At 44.7% G+C, this 17,086-nt stretch overlaps 1 protein-coding gene across 3 annotated transcripts in view; it reads right to left on the reverse strand.

Moving 5' to 3' along the window:
• Positions 1 to 17,086, reverse strand: part of TH (tyrosine hydroxylase) — a 230,676-nt gene that overhangs the window by 35,533 nt on the left and 178,057 nt on the right. For all 3 annotated transcript variants that reach the window (XM_056526869.1, XM_056526870.1, XM_056526868.1), the window contains exons 5-7: positions 9,932 to 9,999; positions 9,313 to 9,363; positions 8,655 to 8,800 (exon numbers count right to left, since the gene is read on the reverse strand). In XM_056526869.1, coding sequence (XP_056382844.1) covers positions 8,655 to 8,800; positions 9,313 to 9,363; positions 9,932 to 9,999 — 265 coding nt within the window. The remainder of the gene's footprint in view (positions 1 to 8,654; positions 8,801 to 9,312; positions 9,364 to 9,931; positions 10,000 to 17,086) is intronic.

Consider the following 17,086-nt stretch of genomic DNA (forward strand, 5'->3'; position numbering starts at 1 on the left):
ATTTTTGCACCGTACAGTTTGCACTGAAGTGTGTGGGGTCACCACATCTGTGACAGAGCTTCGGCTGACCCCGGTAGAAAATCTGGATACGATCCCTACCGAGAAAGGCAGAGGATGGAATATGGGTAACTGTATTTCCTGAACGCTTAAGTTTTACCAAAAACGTCCAGGCTCCTGACCAGATGCCAAACTCGTCCCTGTTCTTCTGCGGGACCCCCATTACCTCGCAATACCGTCCTAACCAGGTGATGATGTCAACACAAGAGAGTGATTCGTTACGGGTCAAAACGGTCACTTTTTTTATTTCGTTTTGACGAGACAATGCCTGTACGGCAAAGTCTCGCCAGCCGGGCTCATTCTTTACCAATTCATAATTCGACCAGAAAAGCTCAAGCCCCTCTGGCCGAACAAAACTGATATCGAATTCAGGAGTACCGTAGGGATGTATCAAGGCGAAGATATCGACTGCCTTGAAGCCCATCCTCAGCAAGAGCTCAACCACTTTGGTCCTTGAAGGACACATATCTTCGCCCTGCCACTGAAGACGAACCACATTCCTACGGTTACTACCTGCCCCGGTTGTTGGGAGGGACCACACAGTATCGCCCCCTCTTTCCTCTCGGAAGGCAGAGAGACCGTGTCTCTCTATCCAGAAATAAATCCAAAGAAAGGGCAAAATAATACCAATATATTTAAAGTCGAGTGTGTTGATGACTGAAAATAAATCCTATATACACACTGGAACACCAATTTTATACATAAATAATAAACTTTATTGAGAACATCATTTAATAAAAACAATTAAAAGGGACAGTATAGCCAGACAAAAAAGGAGTTGGTAGGGCAGGTAATATATTGTTGGTTAGTATAAATGCAGAAGTGCAAAATATGACATAGTTATTCTTAACTATAGAGTAGAGCCACCAGTATAACAATAATTATAAGTTACACATCACAGTCATATAAAGAATTGCACCACAAAGCAAACCTAGCCTAAAGGAGAAGGTCACTGCATATATAGCCTCCAGCGAGTGGTCAGGAGAAAGGGGAAAAGACAAGTAATGGTGTGCAATTGAAGCACAGAGTATCAGCATTACCATAAAGCTTCCCCACTCACAAAGCACAGGCTGGGAGGCATAGACAGTGTACCTACCTACACAACACCAGTACCCCAACGTCGTTTCGCCGTTTGGCTTCCTCAGGGAGTATGACCTAGTCTAGTTTGTGGGGGTATATATACAACATATCAGCCAATAGGGATTTATGAGTAGATAATTAAAATATAGTTCACCTGGATCGGTGACATGGTCCCGGTATCTGGCGCCATCTTGGTGCGCATCGCGCATGCGCGATGACAAGGTGCGTCCACCATCGTCATCCCGCGAGACAGAGGGAGTAATCCGCGCGTGCGCGGTGCGCACCAAGGATAAAGGTATTAGCATCCGAAAAGACACGAGAGGATATCATAGCATATCCTACCTAGAATAATCAAGTAATAGTAAATAAAGGAAAGAGGCGCCATTGAGAAACAAAAAATAGAGGAAAAGAAAATGCAGAGAACAAAACTCAGAAGGGAGCGCACCGCATATGTATGCATGTGTCAGGCCTGGATATATCTTGTAGCCTGACACATGCATACATATGCGGTGCGCTCCCTTCTGAGTTTTGTTCTCTGCATTTTCTTTTCCTCTATTTTTTGTTTCTCAATGGCGCCTCTTTCCTTTATTTACTATTACTTGATTATTCTAGGTAGGATATGCTATGATATCCTCTCGTGTCTTTTCGGATGCTAATACCTTTATCCTTGGTGCGCACCGCGCACGCGCGGATTACTCCCTCTGTCTCGCGGGATGACGATGGTGGACGCACCTTGTCATCGCGCATGCGCGATGCGCACCAAGATGGCGCCAGATACCGGGACCATGTCACCGATCCAGGTGAACTATATTTTAATTATCTACTCATAAATCCCTATTGGCTGATATGTTGTATATATACCCCCACAAACTAGACTAGGTCATACTCCCTGAGGAAGCCAAACGGCGAAACGACGTTGGGGTACTGGTGTTGTGTAGGTAGGTACACTGTCTATGCCTCCCAGCCTGTGCTTTGTGAGTGGGGAAGCTTTATGGTAATGCTGATACTCTGTGCTTCAATTGCACACCATTACTTGTCTTTTCCCCTTTCTCCTGACCACTCGCTGGAGGCTATATATGCAGTGACCTTCTCCTTTAGGCTAGGTTTGCTTTGTGGTGCAATTCTTTATATGACTGTGATGTGTAACTTATAATTATTGTTATACTGGTGGCTCTACTCTATAGTTAAGAATAACTATGTCATATTTTGCACTTCTGCATTTATACTAACCAACAATATATTACCTGCCCTACCAACTCTTTTTTGTCTGGCTATACTGTCCCTTTTAATTGTTTTTATTAAATGATGTTCTCAATAAAGTTTATTATTTATGTATAAAATTGGTGTTCCAGTGTGTATATAGGATTTATTCTCTATCCAGAAAGACAGATCAACTGCTCTACCGTCTACATTAATCGACCTTTCCCCCTTTTTCAGAGCTTCCAGGAGACGTCGCTGCAATAAACCGTCCCTAGAGTCAGGAGACGAGGAAAATATTCTACTTCCCCCAGCAGTGACATTGGCATAACTCCTATGGTCTGTCACCACTGGGGGGGCAACCGGACCAGACCCTACACCTACACCACTGCCAATGACAACATCCCCACCACCCCCAATGACAACATTAGCACTTCCCCCAACAACATTGTTTCCAATAGCCTCATCTGTAGTCCCATCACCACCACCCCCAATTACAGCAACAGCAAAATCACCTTCTCCAATAACATTAACCTCCATCCTCTCCCCAGTCATACACCCCGCACCCCCATTTACCTTCTCATTCACTCTAGCTGGACCAGAAATAGCAAATCCGGGAAACGAGGATGATGATGATGATGATGATGTTTTTCCCCGTTTTGCCTCAGCATCACGGGGCACTGGGGCTGGGACAACCTCCGCTGGCCCTTTAAGGGACCGGGCAGCATGCTTGCCCGGTCTAGAGGAGGCCCCAGCCCTGTTCTTATTAGTGCCCTCCGCCTCATCAGCATCATCTCCAGTCTTCTCATGGCGCCGCTGATCAATGGGATCAGCGGCACCAATGCAAAATAAACGTTTTTCTTTACTTTTAGGAGTGTCTGTTATGCCCTTTGTTACCTCCGGCACTGAGTCACCCCCCTCTCCCACAGGGGAGCGAACTACAGCACCGGAGTCTGCCTCTCTGCCCACCGCTGGGCCACCCTCACTGTACGGCCTTGCGGCCGATGCCTTCTCTGCTCCATCCCTGCTACTGCAAACAGGCATGGAGCTCTGCGCCCTTTTAGTATCTGTACTCTCCCCGCACCTTTGCACCGAGTCCACCACAGAACACGGGCTGGGCTGGGTAACGGGGCTTGCACAATGAGCTGACCCTGCGGCCGACTCAGGGTTTACAGGGAGGGGGGTGTAGATGTAACTCACCACTTCTTGCTGCTTTGGCTTGGTCTTCTTCTTCTTACCCCCAGGTGCCTCATTTGGGAGCTCATCTCCAAACACCAGATTCTGAGGACACACTGGGGATTCCAGCATGCGGATCTAGGCCATTAGCGCCCCTCCCTGGTAGCTGCTGTCACTGTCCTCTCCTGAATCGGCAGGTGATACTGCTGGTTGCTGTGAAGGGGGCCCACTGTACGGGGCCTGCTGCTGTTGCCGCAGGCCACCAGGTGGATCTGGCTGTAGTTCTTCCTCCATCTTCTCCGCATCATCCACCTGGCTCTCAGTTTGCAGCCCCATCAACCTTTTATTTTTTTCTTCTTCTGTCACCCTGAAGCGCTCCTCATTTTCCAGTTTCTCTTTAAATGGACCACTCTTCTCCAGTAATGCTGCTCTCCTCTCCTCCAAAACTTGCATGTCAGCCATAAGTCTTTTTATCTCTGCCTTGATCTCAGTTTTTTTCCGTTTAGGAGATACCTTGGCTCTGGCACGGGCACAGCGCAGTTCCTCTCGGAGCCTCCTGATTGTCTTACAGGCGTCTTCATACTCACGGAGGTGACTTTTTACCCGGGAGGTATAGGTGGAAATAGACTCCCGGGTCCTCAGCACTCCCCAGCCTTCCTCACTGAGGTCGGCTTCACCTCCGTGAGCACTCTGCCTTCTTCCGGACGAACCCAGCTTTCCACTGGCAGCACCCAGCTTTCCCAAGGAGGATCCCACCTTGGAGCTTCTCGCCTCTGTGGGGGGAGTTGGAGCAGCATTGCTGCGACTCCTTGTGGAATGCCTCACCCCCAAATCCTCCGATGTTCTGGCCGCTTGCTGGCTTCTACTGCTCCCCTGCGGCCTAGTCCGAGGAGCAGAAGCCTGGGCCTCACCTCCCTCACTCATGCCTGGAAACCCACTCCCTCCCTGGGGAGGAGGAAGCAGGCCCCAGGTGGAACAGATGGAAATCCCTGGAGCTCAGGAGACACAGCAGACACACAGCACAGCTGAAGCACGACCACACCCGCAACTAATTGGTCAGCACTCCAGAGCTGTACTCACTATTCTGCTGGTGAGGTCACTGTGTACATACATTACATTACTTATCATGTCTGAGTTATATCCTGTATTATACTCCAGAGCTGCACTCACTATTCTGCTGGGGAGTTCACTGTGCACATACATTACATTACTTATCCTGTACTGACCCTGAGTTATATCCTGTATTATACTCCAGAGCTGCACTCACTATTCTGCTGGTGAGATCACTGTGTACATACATTTCATTACTTATCCTGTACTGATCCTGAATTATATTCTGTGTTATACTCCAGAGCTGTACTCACTATTCTGCTGGTGAGGTCACTGTGTACATATGCTACACTGTGGGTCCGCTGTGCTGTTACAATGTGCCTGCTAACCACTGCCTGCCAGAGCTGCCACTGACGTAACAGGGAAGGTGAGAGAGCCTGCAGCGAGCACAGATTTGGAGGTACCATTATTAGCAGCGTATTCCTCATTGTATACGCCTATTATTGCTAATATTGGTCTCAGTATACAGGATTTGTTCAGTAACAATATGATGGCAATATGTATGGTCATAATCATCCATGTATACTCTTATTGCTAATATTGGTCTCAGTATACAGGACTTGATCAGTAACAGTATGATGGTAATATATCATATTTATGGTATTGTATTGGTATTGCTTGTATAGTATGGTATTGCTTGTATACTGGTATTATTGGTAATATTGGTCCCAGTATACAGGATTTGGTCAGTAACAGTATGATAGTAATATGTATGGTGATAAGATTCCTCCTTGTATACTGATATTATAATTAATATTGGTCTCAGTGTACAGGATTTGGTCAGAAACAGTATGATGGTAATATATATGGTGATAATATTCCTCCTTGTATACTGGTAATATTGGTCTCAGTATACATTATTTCATTGCAGAAAGATTGAGTCTGTATTTTTAACATTAATGTGCTCTATATAAGTTTATGGGGGGAAAAAATTTATTTTTTGACATCCGTCACTTTTTAACACAGTTATAGAAAATATGCCCTTTTTTTTACATACTATGTGCACAGACACTACTTTTCCATAGACATTAAGCACATTAATGTTAAAAATACGGACACAAGCTTTGTGCATTTTTGTGAATGCATTATTCACATTGAAATACACCTACACTGCTTTACTCTAGCCTAATGTTTATATAATATACATTTTCTGTTACATACCCAGTTGTGATTAACATTTGGCCCCTCCCATTTCTGGCTCCACCTCCACATAGCCACTCCCACAATCAACATGGGCTGCTTAATCTAAAATGCCCGGGCCTATTTTTGGTCCCAGTCCGGCCCTGCTTATCAGTGCTATGCCTATGCATAGCACTGAACAGTATTATCAATCAAATGATTGTTATAAATAGTCCCCTATGGGGACATAAAAAGTGTTTAAAAAAAAAGTTTTACAAAAATGTGAAAAAGCCCCTTCCCCCAAAATAATTAAATCACCCCTTTTTCCCCATTTACGCCTCCCCAAAAAAACCTATTTGGTATTGCCGCGTGCGTAATTGTCCAGACTATCAAATTATAACGTACATGATTCCGTACGGTAAACAACGTAAACAGAAAAAAAAGTTCAAAATTGATGTGTTTTGGTCACATCACATTGCAAAAAAAACTATAAAATGTGATCAAATACTCATATATAAGCAAAAAAAACTACAGATCACGGCGCAAAAAATGAGCCCTCATACAGCTTTGTATACGGAAAAATGGGAAAGTTATAAGTGGGCAAAATAGGGCAATTCTAAACATACTTATTTTGTGAAAAAAGTTTGAGTTCTTTTAAAAGCAGTACAATAATAGAAAGTATGTAATCATGGGTATCATTTTATTTGTATTGACCCACAGAATAAACATGTCATTTTTACCATAGAGTGTACAGGCTGAAAGCGAAACCCTCCAAAATGTGCAAAATTTTAGTTTTCTTTTTAATTTCCTCACGAAAATAATAATTCTTTTGGGTTTGCCATACATTTTATGGTAAAATGAGTGATGGCATTACAAAGTACAATTGGTCATGCAACAAACAAGCCATCCCATGGGTCTGTGGATGGAATTATAAAAGAGTTATGATTTTTAGAAGGTGAGGAGGAAAAAATGAAAACGTAAAAATAAAATTGGCTGTGTCCGTAAGGCCAAAATGGGCTGTGTCCTTAAGGGGTTAAGGTGTGTTTGCAGAAAAATATAGGCCTTATAGGTTTGTATAGGTGCCACTATGCGGGTGGCACAGATCACTGCACCTCACTGGCTACAGTAGCTGGTTCGGAAACACTATTCAGTTCAGTAATATGCAGGTATGAGCCTTCAGAGGCTGTGATTAAGCTCTTTTTGGTGTATAGGAGCCCCTAAGATCTCTATTTCTAATATGTATCTCTATCTATCCCTCTTATCACTAACTGTCCCTATTACTGTCTATCTTTCTCTCTTCAGCAGGTTCATCACTCTGAATGCTGTGGGTGATGGGATGAGTGTTCGCCGAGCCAGAATTTTTTTTTAAAATTTGGTTTTAATCCGAGTTCGCCAGATCCAGCTTGCTCATCTCTAGTGGTGGCCAATTGTGCAGCCATTGAGCCCTGCATGTGGGAGTCATTTCACCTGCACGCAATATTTGCAATGTGGGACCAAAAACCACATACAGCACCAATAAAAATTAAAGGGGTCAGGTAAGCTTCCATGTAAGAAAAGGCACTTTTAGTCCAGCACCTTTAGTTAATAAAGGAGTTCTCTAAGGCTGGGTTCACACTACGAAATTTCTGCCTGCAATTCGGCTTTGAAATTGCAGGCAGAAATTCGCTTACTAAGTAGTGAATGGGTTTCCGTTCACAAATTCACACTATGGAATTTGTGAAGCGGAATCTGTGAACAGAAAATCTGAATGGCGTTGCTCATTCTTTGGGCGGAAATTCTCACTGAACACATTGCAGTCTATTGGAGACTGCAGTGTCCGTGCAATCCTAGCGCCAACTGATTCATTCAGCCCTGGTCGCTCTCAGTATCTCCGGGTGGAAATTTTTTGCCCGGAGATTCCTCAGTGGTAACCTAGCCTAAGGCTGCATTCACACTACATTTGCAGCCTAATGCTCCCGTATCCCCGCCTGGCACTGAAACCCATTCACTTTAATGAGCCAACCGGAGTCAGACAGTGACTCCAGGCAGCTAATTTTTGCTCTGTGTTGAGTTTTGTGACCGGACTTGAAACCGTAGTATACCACGATTTTAGGTCCGGTCACAAAACCGGATACGGGGAAAAAATTAGCTGATCGGAGTCACTGTTTGATTAAAAAGAATGAGAAGCTGCACGGGTCTGGTTGGGACATGGGAGCTCCCGATTTTGAAATTTCCCAGACGGACACGACAGCTGTAGGCTGCAAACGTAGTGTGAAATCAGCCTAACAAAGGACATATTTCCATCATTCTAAGGCTAGCCATATACATGTACGTGCAACCTGTGCAACACAGCGGCCCTGTAAGTTAGGGGAGCACTCTATCACCTAATGCAACATTCTGCTGACAGCAGAGGACCCCTGTGCATGATTTTTATTTGGGCTGCTTTTATTTGGGCAATTTGCAGCTTGGCGGATGGAGATATTCGGTGCAGACATTCTGACGTCTGAACATAGCCTAAGGCTATGTTCACACGGGGGAATGTCCGCACGGAAAATCTCCATGTTGACATTCCCCTGTCCGGGCATCCCTGGCAGAACATGCCGACACTAGGACCGCTTGAAAATGCTCTGTCTCATAGATGGCAATGCATTTCTGTGCGGAGTTTGCAGAAAGAATTGACACTGGAATTGGAATTTCTGCACCAGATGTTTCCGGAAATTCTGCTGTGTGAGAAGCACAGCAGAGTCCCATTGAAATCAATGGGCCTCTGCTGCTGCGGAATCTCCGCATGGAAATTCCATTGTGTGAACATATCCCTATTTTTTCTCCCGCTATTTGCGATCCTAAAATAACTGGCTTGATACTGCCGGAGACAAACGGCAGTGTGAATGTAGCCTTAGTCCTGAATCATGTTTACTAGTGTTCTATAGATTTACCTTTAAGAAAGCAGGAAACATCCTGTAGCTGGGGAATGTTGTCTTCACTGTAACCACAATGGGTCTCAAGCAGATGGAAAGCTTTAAGGTGCTCCTTACACGCGTGAGTTGGGTACAGACTCTTGAGGGTAGAGTAGACCTCCTTCCTGCAAATATCGGTAAATAATATTGACCAAATGACGGTCCCACAACAATAGAAAAATAATTTACCTTCGGTCCTATAAGTGATTGGTAATTTCTCCAAATTGCTGACTGATGGAACTTGTAAAGGAGTACTGTGGTGTATGACAAAGTATCCCCTATCCAAAAGATAGTGAATAAGTGTTTGACCGCAGGAGGTTTGATCGCTAGGACCTCTGCAATGTCCTGCCTGGTGGCAGCTGGAGCTGTGTCGACGACGGCAGGAAGCAGTGGCTGACCCGCCCCTCCATGCATCTCTATGGCTGAGCCTGAAAATAGGGTTTGTGCATCTCCGGCTCTGCTATAGAGATACTTGAAGTATTGAGTGTTGACCACCGCTTCATGCAGGAGTCAACAGTCTCTTGCAGGGAGCGGGTGTCAAAAGGTTTGGCATATTGCATAAATGTGTAGCAGGGAAAACAGATTTACATTCTAAATAGTACGTTTTCCATATGTCTATAAAGTTTTTTCATCTTACCAGGTTGCTGTCTCCTCTGGCAGGTACTCCACCCGAGGAATTGGATCACCACTGTGAAGAAAAAGTAAGGCATTGATGAAATACACGTGAAACTCGAAAAATTAGAATATAATGCAAAATTTCATTTATTTTAGAAATGCAACTCGTCTGCGGAAGGAAGAATGAAGTGCTCCAAAATCTCCTGGTGGACGGATGCGTTGGCCCTGGACTTAATGAAGCACAGTGGACCAACACCAGCAGATGACATGGCTCCCCAAATCATATAACATATTGTGGAAGGGAATGACAGGCCCCACTACCATACCTGCCAATCATTCCCAAAAATCCAGGCCCATATACAAACTTTACTAAAAATAAAAAAAAAACTAGCAAGCTATGTCTTGCTAAGAATAGCCAGATACTGTTGACTTCACACATCTCACCTAGAGTTTCCTGGGTTATATGTGAACTTCCTTGAGTCTCATATAGATAAGGGAGGAATCTTGCAGAAATCCAACAATCCCTCACTGCCATTCCTGCCATGTGTCTCACAATGCATTCTATGTAGCCATATCATGTACTAACAATGTCTATGTAATGCCTTACATGTTCTGTATGTAATTCATGGTAATGCTCTTACTGTCTGTAGGAGAAGGCTATGTCAGCAATCATCTTCCTCCTTTTACGATACTCCTGATCAGAGAAACCCTGAAAAATGGAGACCCATCAATATAAAGACTGTATCAAGAAAAGAAAAAGTTATCAGCAAGTAGAACAGGTTGCGTCTGCTAAAAAAAAAAACACATACCCAGCAGATCTCCTGACATGTCTATGTTTTCTGTCATTCTATTCCTACACTGTAATTTCATACCTACACTGTCATTCCATATCTACACTGTCATTCCATATCTACACTGTCATTCCATATCTACACTGTCATTCCATTCCTACTCTGTCATTCCATACCTACACTATCATTCCATATCTACACTGTCATTCCATATCTACACTGTCATTCCATATCTACACTGTCATTCCATCCCTACACTGTCATTCCATATCGACACTGTCATTCCATTCCTACACTGTCATTCCATTCCTACACTGTCATTCCATACCTACACTGTCATTCCATATCTACACTGTCATTCCATATCTACACTGTCATTCCATATCTACACTGTCATTCCATACCTACACTGTCATTCCATATCTACACTGTCATTCCATATCTACACTGTCATTCCATTCCTACACTGTCATTCCATTTCTACACTGTCATTCCATTCCTACACTGTCATTCCATATCTACACTGTCATTCCATTCCTACATTGCCATTCCATATCTACACTGTCATTCCATACCTACACTGTCATTCCATTCCTACACTGTCATTCCATACCTACACTGCCATTCCATATCTACACTGTCATTTCATACCTACACTGTAATTCCATTCCTACACTGTCATCCCATTCCTACATTGCCATTCCATATCTACACTATCATTCCTTATCTACACTGTCATTCCATATTTACACTGTCATTCCATACCTACACTGTCATTCCATATCTACACTGTCATTCCATTCCTACACTGTCATCCCATTCCTAAATTGCGATTCCATATCTACACTATCACTCCATATCTACACTGTCATTCCATTCCTACACTGTCATTCCATACCAACACTGTCATCCCATTCCTACATAGCCATTCCATATCTACACTATCGTTCCATATCTAAACTGTCATTCCATTCCTACAGTATCATTCCATATCTACACTAGTGTTGCTCACGAATATTCGCAATTCGAATATTATTCGCGAATATCGCATATTCACGAATTCGCGAATTTCGCGAATATAGCGCTATATATTCGTAATTACGAATATTCTTTTTTTTTTTTTTTTTTTTTTCACAGTACACATCACAGTGATCACCCCTCTCTGCTTCCAGCTTGTGTGGTGTAAAGAAGGCTCTAATACTACTGTGTGAGACTGGCGCGCGAAAATTCGCATTTGCGAAAATTCGCACATGCGAAAATTAGCATATACTAATTTTCGCATATGCGAATGTTCGCATATGCGAAAATAAAACGAATATGCGAATATTCGCGAATATATGACGAATATTCGTCCATATATTCGCGAATATTCGCGAATTCGAATATGGCCTATGCTGCTCAACACTAATCTACACCGTCATTCCATACCTACACTGTAATTCCATATCTACACTGTAATTCCATTCCTACACTGTCATCCCATTCCTACATTGCCATTCCTTATCTACACTATCATTCCATATCTACACTGTCATTCCATATCTTCACTGTCATTCCATATCTACCCTATCATTCCATATCTACACTGTTATCCCATTCCTACACTGTCATTCCATATCTACACTGTCATTCCATTCCTACACGGTCATTCCATATCTACACAGTCATTCCATATCTACACAGTCATTCCATATCTACACAGTCATTCCATTCCTACACTGTCATTCCATTCCTACACGGTCATTTTATATCTACACTGTCATTCCATATCTACACTGTCATTCCATATCTACACTGTCATTCCATATCTACACTGTCATTCCATTCATACACTGTCATTCCATACCTACACTGCTATTCAATACCTACACTGTCATTTCATATCTACACTGTCATTCCATAGCTACCCTGTCATTCCATATCCATCCTTATTTTATACCTACACTGTGATTCCATTCCTACATTGCCATTCCATATCTACACTGTCATTCCATGTCTACACTGTCATTCCATACCTACACTGATATTCCATATCTACACTGTCATTCCATATCTACACTGTCATTCCATATCTACACTGTCATTCCATTCCTACACTGTCATTCCATATCCGCACTCATTCTATACCTACACTGTCATTCCATACCTACCCTCTCGTTCCATATCTACACTGTCATTCCATACCTACACTGTCATTCTATATCTACACTGATGTTCCATATCTACACTGTCATTCCATATCTACACTGTCATTCCATTCCTACACTGCCATTCCATATCTGCACTGTCATTCCATTCATACACTGTCATTTCATACCTACACTGCTATTCCATACCTACACTGTCATTCCATATCTACACTGTCGTTCCATACCTACACTGTCATTCCATATCCACAATCATTCTATACCTACACTGTCATTCCATACCTACCCTCTCGTTCCATATCTACACTGTCATTCCATAACTACACTGTCATTCTATATCTACACTGTCATTCCATACCTACACTGTCATTCCATTCCTACACTGTCATTCCATGCAGTATTTACACTATCATTCCATACTGTGAGAAGATGAAAGATATCTTGGTGGACTGGCGATATGTGTCACCAAGGTTTTTGTCTTTGGTGAAGTAAGAGCTGATATTAATTCAGTGTCTGTGCTGCGATGCAGGCTGACATGATGGCCATAGTATGGCTGGAAGGCTGTATGGCAGTAAGGCTCTTACTGGAAATGGCCAAGTGCAGGGTGGGGGTCATTCCCCACAATCTAGGCCTCTGTTTGTTGGCCTTAAAGGTAACCTGGTTCATCTGAGGGGGATTTGGTAGTTGCAGCTCACACTGCCAGAGAGAGCTGAAAGTGGAGTTCTGTCCTATGTTTGCTCCAAGGTTGGAAGCTGGTGAGCAGCCTGTCTGGAGACCTGGAAAAGACTTGCTTGATGCCGCATGGCATGGTCTCAGGTGTGAACAAACACCTAAGGAATACAGGTGGGCTTTGGTTAAGTTTTCCTTTGTTCTGCATTTAAAGACTGTTTGGTGTGCAACAAGTGTGAATAAAATACTGAACTTTGATTTGGAAAATACTGCTTCCTTGCATCTTTACTGCAACCACACTGATTTGCAAGACCGAGTCATCACATTTGGTGGAGGATGCGAGCAACGCAGTGAGGGCCACAGTTGAATTGTTGTACGCGGTTGCCAAGAACCAAGCCAGGGAGAACCGACTGGAGTTGTTGCTAGGGGCAACAAACTGCTGATAAGTGACTGTCCAGTGTCTGCAGTGACCCAGTGTTTGCAGTGTTGCCAAAATGGAGGCAGTGATGAAAGCACTCATGGAGGCCAACTTGCAACAGCGGGAGACCATCCGGCACCAGCAGGAGAGCGAACAAGAACCAGCACGAGACCAATCAGCTTCTACTACAGCAGGTGATGGTGCTTCAAGCTGCAGCGACGACCCGGACAACCCCTGATGCCTGGAAGGCTGTTCGGATGGCGATGCCAAAGATGACCCCGTGAATGATGTCCAGACCTACCTGGCGGTCTTCGAAAAAGTGGCCATGAGGGCGGAGGTCATCACCGCTCCGTTCCTGATATCTGCATCCCAGCAGGCATATTTTGACTTAAACGTTGACCATGCTGCGGATTATGACATTGTCAAGGGCGAGATCTTGGTAAGACTGGGGGTAAATGTGTGGGTCAGTGCCCAGAGAATAAGGCAGTGGGAATATAAGCTAGCTGAGCCTGCCCGGCCGCAATATTATGACTTGTTGCAGTGGCTGCAGAAGTGACTACAGCCGGAGGTCCTGAGTCCCAATGCCATGCTGGACCGTCTCCTGGCCCGATATGTTCTGGAGGGCTCTGCCTTACACCCTACAGAACTGGATTGGCCAGGCATCCCCTAGAAACACACTGTCTATGGTTGACCTCATAGAGAGGTTCGAGGCCACCGTAAAGGGGGCGATTAAACCCAGGAGGTCCCCACCTTTGCCCAGGCGCCTGGAAAGCCCTAAAAGTCCCCCACCCTTGCTATGTTGGGACTGTCATGAACCGGAACATGTTAGGGCTAATTTTCCCCAGTCGCAGGAGCCAATGGACACAAACTATGCACTACGGCCATCCCTGTATACCCAGAGACTGTGTGCCACCGGTATCCCCAGGGCAGGAGACTCGGGTCACCTCCGCCAGGTGAAGGTGGGAGGTTGTGTTGTGGAGGCGTTGTTCGACTCAGGGAGTATGGTGACCCTAGTGAGGTCCAACCTGGTGCCGCACACGGACTACATGGGATGACAGGCTAAGGTATTGTGTATCCATGGTGACCTAAAAGACTATGCCACCGCCCTGGTGACCTTGTCAACTCCAAACAGCCAATGGACTCATGAGGTGGCCGTGCATACAAAGTTACCACACGATCTGATTATTGGGAGAGACTTTCCAGGGTTTATGTCTTTGTGGCCCCAGATAAGAGCTCCCCAGACCTGTGAGGCAGGGATGTCCCCAATAAATTGGCCCTACTCAGGGGTGACCCCGGAACCCTGGGAACCTGAGTTGGAAGCAACCACAGTTGGGGTAACGTCTCCACTGGATGTAATGGTAGGAGATGTGGAGGATTTGCCATCAGGTCCCAAGTTGGCAGACCTCAATGTCTCCAGAGAAGTTTTTGGTGCAGCACAGCGTCAAGACCCGACATTATCTCGAGTCTGGGAGAAGGTCTTAATTGTTGAAGGTGAACCACAACAACCGGTGGTCCATCAGGGGATGTTGTACCAGGTAAATCAGGTGTGGGGTGAGAATGTGGAACAATTGGTGGTACCTAAAGCATATCGGAGACTGGTGTGAGAGTTAGCCCATCAACATATTCTAGGGGGGCACCTGGGCCAGCAGAAGACGCAGGACCGAATTTTGCAGCGTTTTTACTGGCCCAGTGTGTATAAAGAGGTCGAGAGGTATTGTGAAGCTTGCCCAACATGCCAAGTAACTAGCCCCCAGCCACATTACCTTAGTCCCATGGTTACCCTTCCGAATATCGAGGTCCCATTTGAACGGATCGCTATGCATCTGCTAGGGGACACCAACACATCCTAGTAGTCCTGGACTATGCGACCAGGTATCCAGAGGCGCTGCCTAGGCCAAACTCATAGCTAAGGAGCTAATATAGATGTTTTCCCGAGTGGCTTACCTAAAGAGGTATTGAGTGACCAGGGTACCCCGTTTATGTCAAAAGTAATGAAAGAGCTCAGTAAGTTCCTGCAGGTAGCTTCGGATCTCCATGTACCACCCGCAGAAGGACGGCCTGGTAGAACTGTTTAACCAAACATTAAAAAATATGTTAAAGCGGGTGGTGGCTAGAGTTGGAAAAAATTGGAATCTTTTATTGCCCTATCTCATGTTCGCAGTCCGAGAAGTGCCCCAGGCTTCTACCAGGTTCTCGCCTTTTGAACTGCTATACGGCGGACATCCACGTGGTCTGTTAGACATAGCTAAAGAGGCCTGGGAACAACAGCCCACTCCGCATAAAAGTGTAGTTGAGTATGTCACAGTTGCAGGAACGGATGGAAACAGTGTTGTTTGGAATTTTAACCCCTTAAGGACTGAGCGTTTTTCTGTTTTTGCACTTTAGTTTTTTCCTTCTAACCTTTGAAAATCTGTAGGTCTATATGATTAAAATGATACCCTACTGATATAGGTTTGATTTTGTCGTGCTTCTGGGAAAAAAAATCATAACTACATGCAGGAAAATTTATATGTTTAAAATTGTCATCTGACAACTATAACCTTTTTATTTTTCTGCGTACAGGCTGGTATGAGGGCTCATTTTTTGCACCGTGATCTGAAGTTTTTAGCGGTATCATTTTTGTATTGATCGGACTTTTTGATCGCTTTTTATTCATTTTTCATGGTATAAAAAGTGACCAAAAATACACTATTTTGGATTTGGAATTTTTCTGCGCCTACACCATTGACCGTGCGGTTTAAGTAACAATAAATTTTGATATTTCGGACATTTCCACACGCGGCGATACCACATATGTTTATGTTTATTTACACAGTTTTTTTTTATGGGAAAAGGGGGGTGATTCAAACTTTTATCAGGGAAGGGGTTAAATGATCTTTATTCACTTTTTTCCCCACTTTTTTTTTGCAATGTTATAGCTCCCATAGGGGGCTATAACACTGCACACACTGATCTTTTACATTGATCAATGGTTTCTCATAGGAAACCATTGATTCATGATTCTGCCGCTTAAGTGCTCATGCCTGAATCTGAGGCACTGAGCAGTCATTCGGCCATCAGACAGAGAGGAGGAAGGTAGGGGACCCTCCTGCTGTCCTACAGCTGTTCGGGATGAAATTGCGGCGGTCCCGAACAGCCCCCTGAGCTAACCTGCAGCATTTTACTTTCACATTAGACGTGGCGATCAGTGCTGTGCGCTATTAGCCACGGGTCCCGGGACATTGTTAGAGGCCAGGCCCGGCCCTCCATAGCGGGGCCATGATTAGGTATGCCCTAAGTCCTTAAGGAGTTAACCCGGGAGATCTGGTTCTGGAACCAACGATAGACAGCAAATTTCTGGCTAGGTGGCAGAGTCCCTACTAAGAGATCGAAAAGGTAGGGAAGGTGACTTACAGGGTACACCAGCCCGGGCAAAGAAAGCCCGAGCAAGTGTACCATGTAAACTTGTTGAAACATTGGAAAGATAGGGAGACTAGTGTGGATGACAGCCCCCGGCCAGGTTTGTTAGGGGTGGAGTTTCCCGTCCCTCAGTCTGGTGCGAGGGAAGCAGTTGCCACAGTGAAAATTGCTGACAGCCTTTCCCCGGCACAGATTCAGGAGGCCAGGTAGTTCGTCAGTAGGAACACCGACGTGTTCTCAGTCCTTCCTGGACGTACTTCCGTCATCCGCCATCACATTGTCACTGAACCCCAGGTAAAAATAAGGATGAAACCATACCGGTACCTGAGTCGTAGCGACAAGCCATCTCGAAAGAAGTTCAGCAGATGTTAA

Source organism: Hyla sarda, chromosome 6, assembly GCF_029499605.1.
Source record: "Hyla sarda isolate aHylSar1 chromosome 6, aHylSar1.hap1, whole genome shotgun sequence".
Lineage (NCBI taxonomy): Eukaryota > Metazoa > Chordata > Amphibia > Anura > Hylidae > Hyla > Hyla sarda.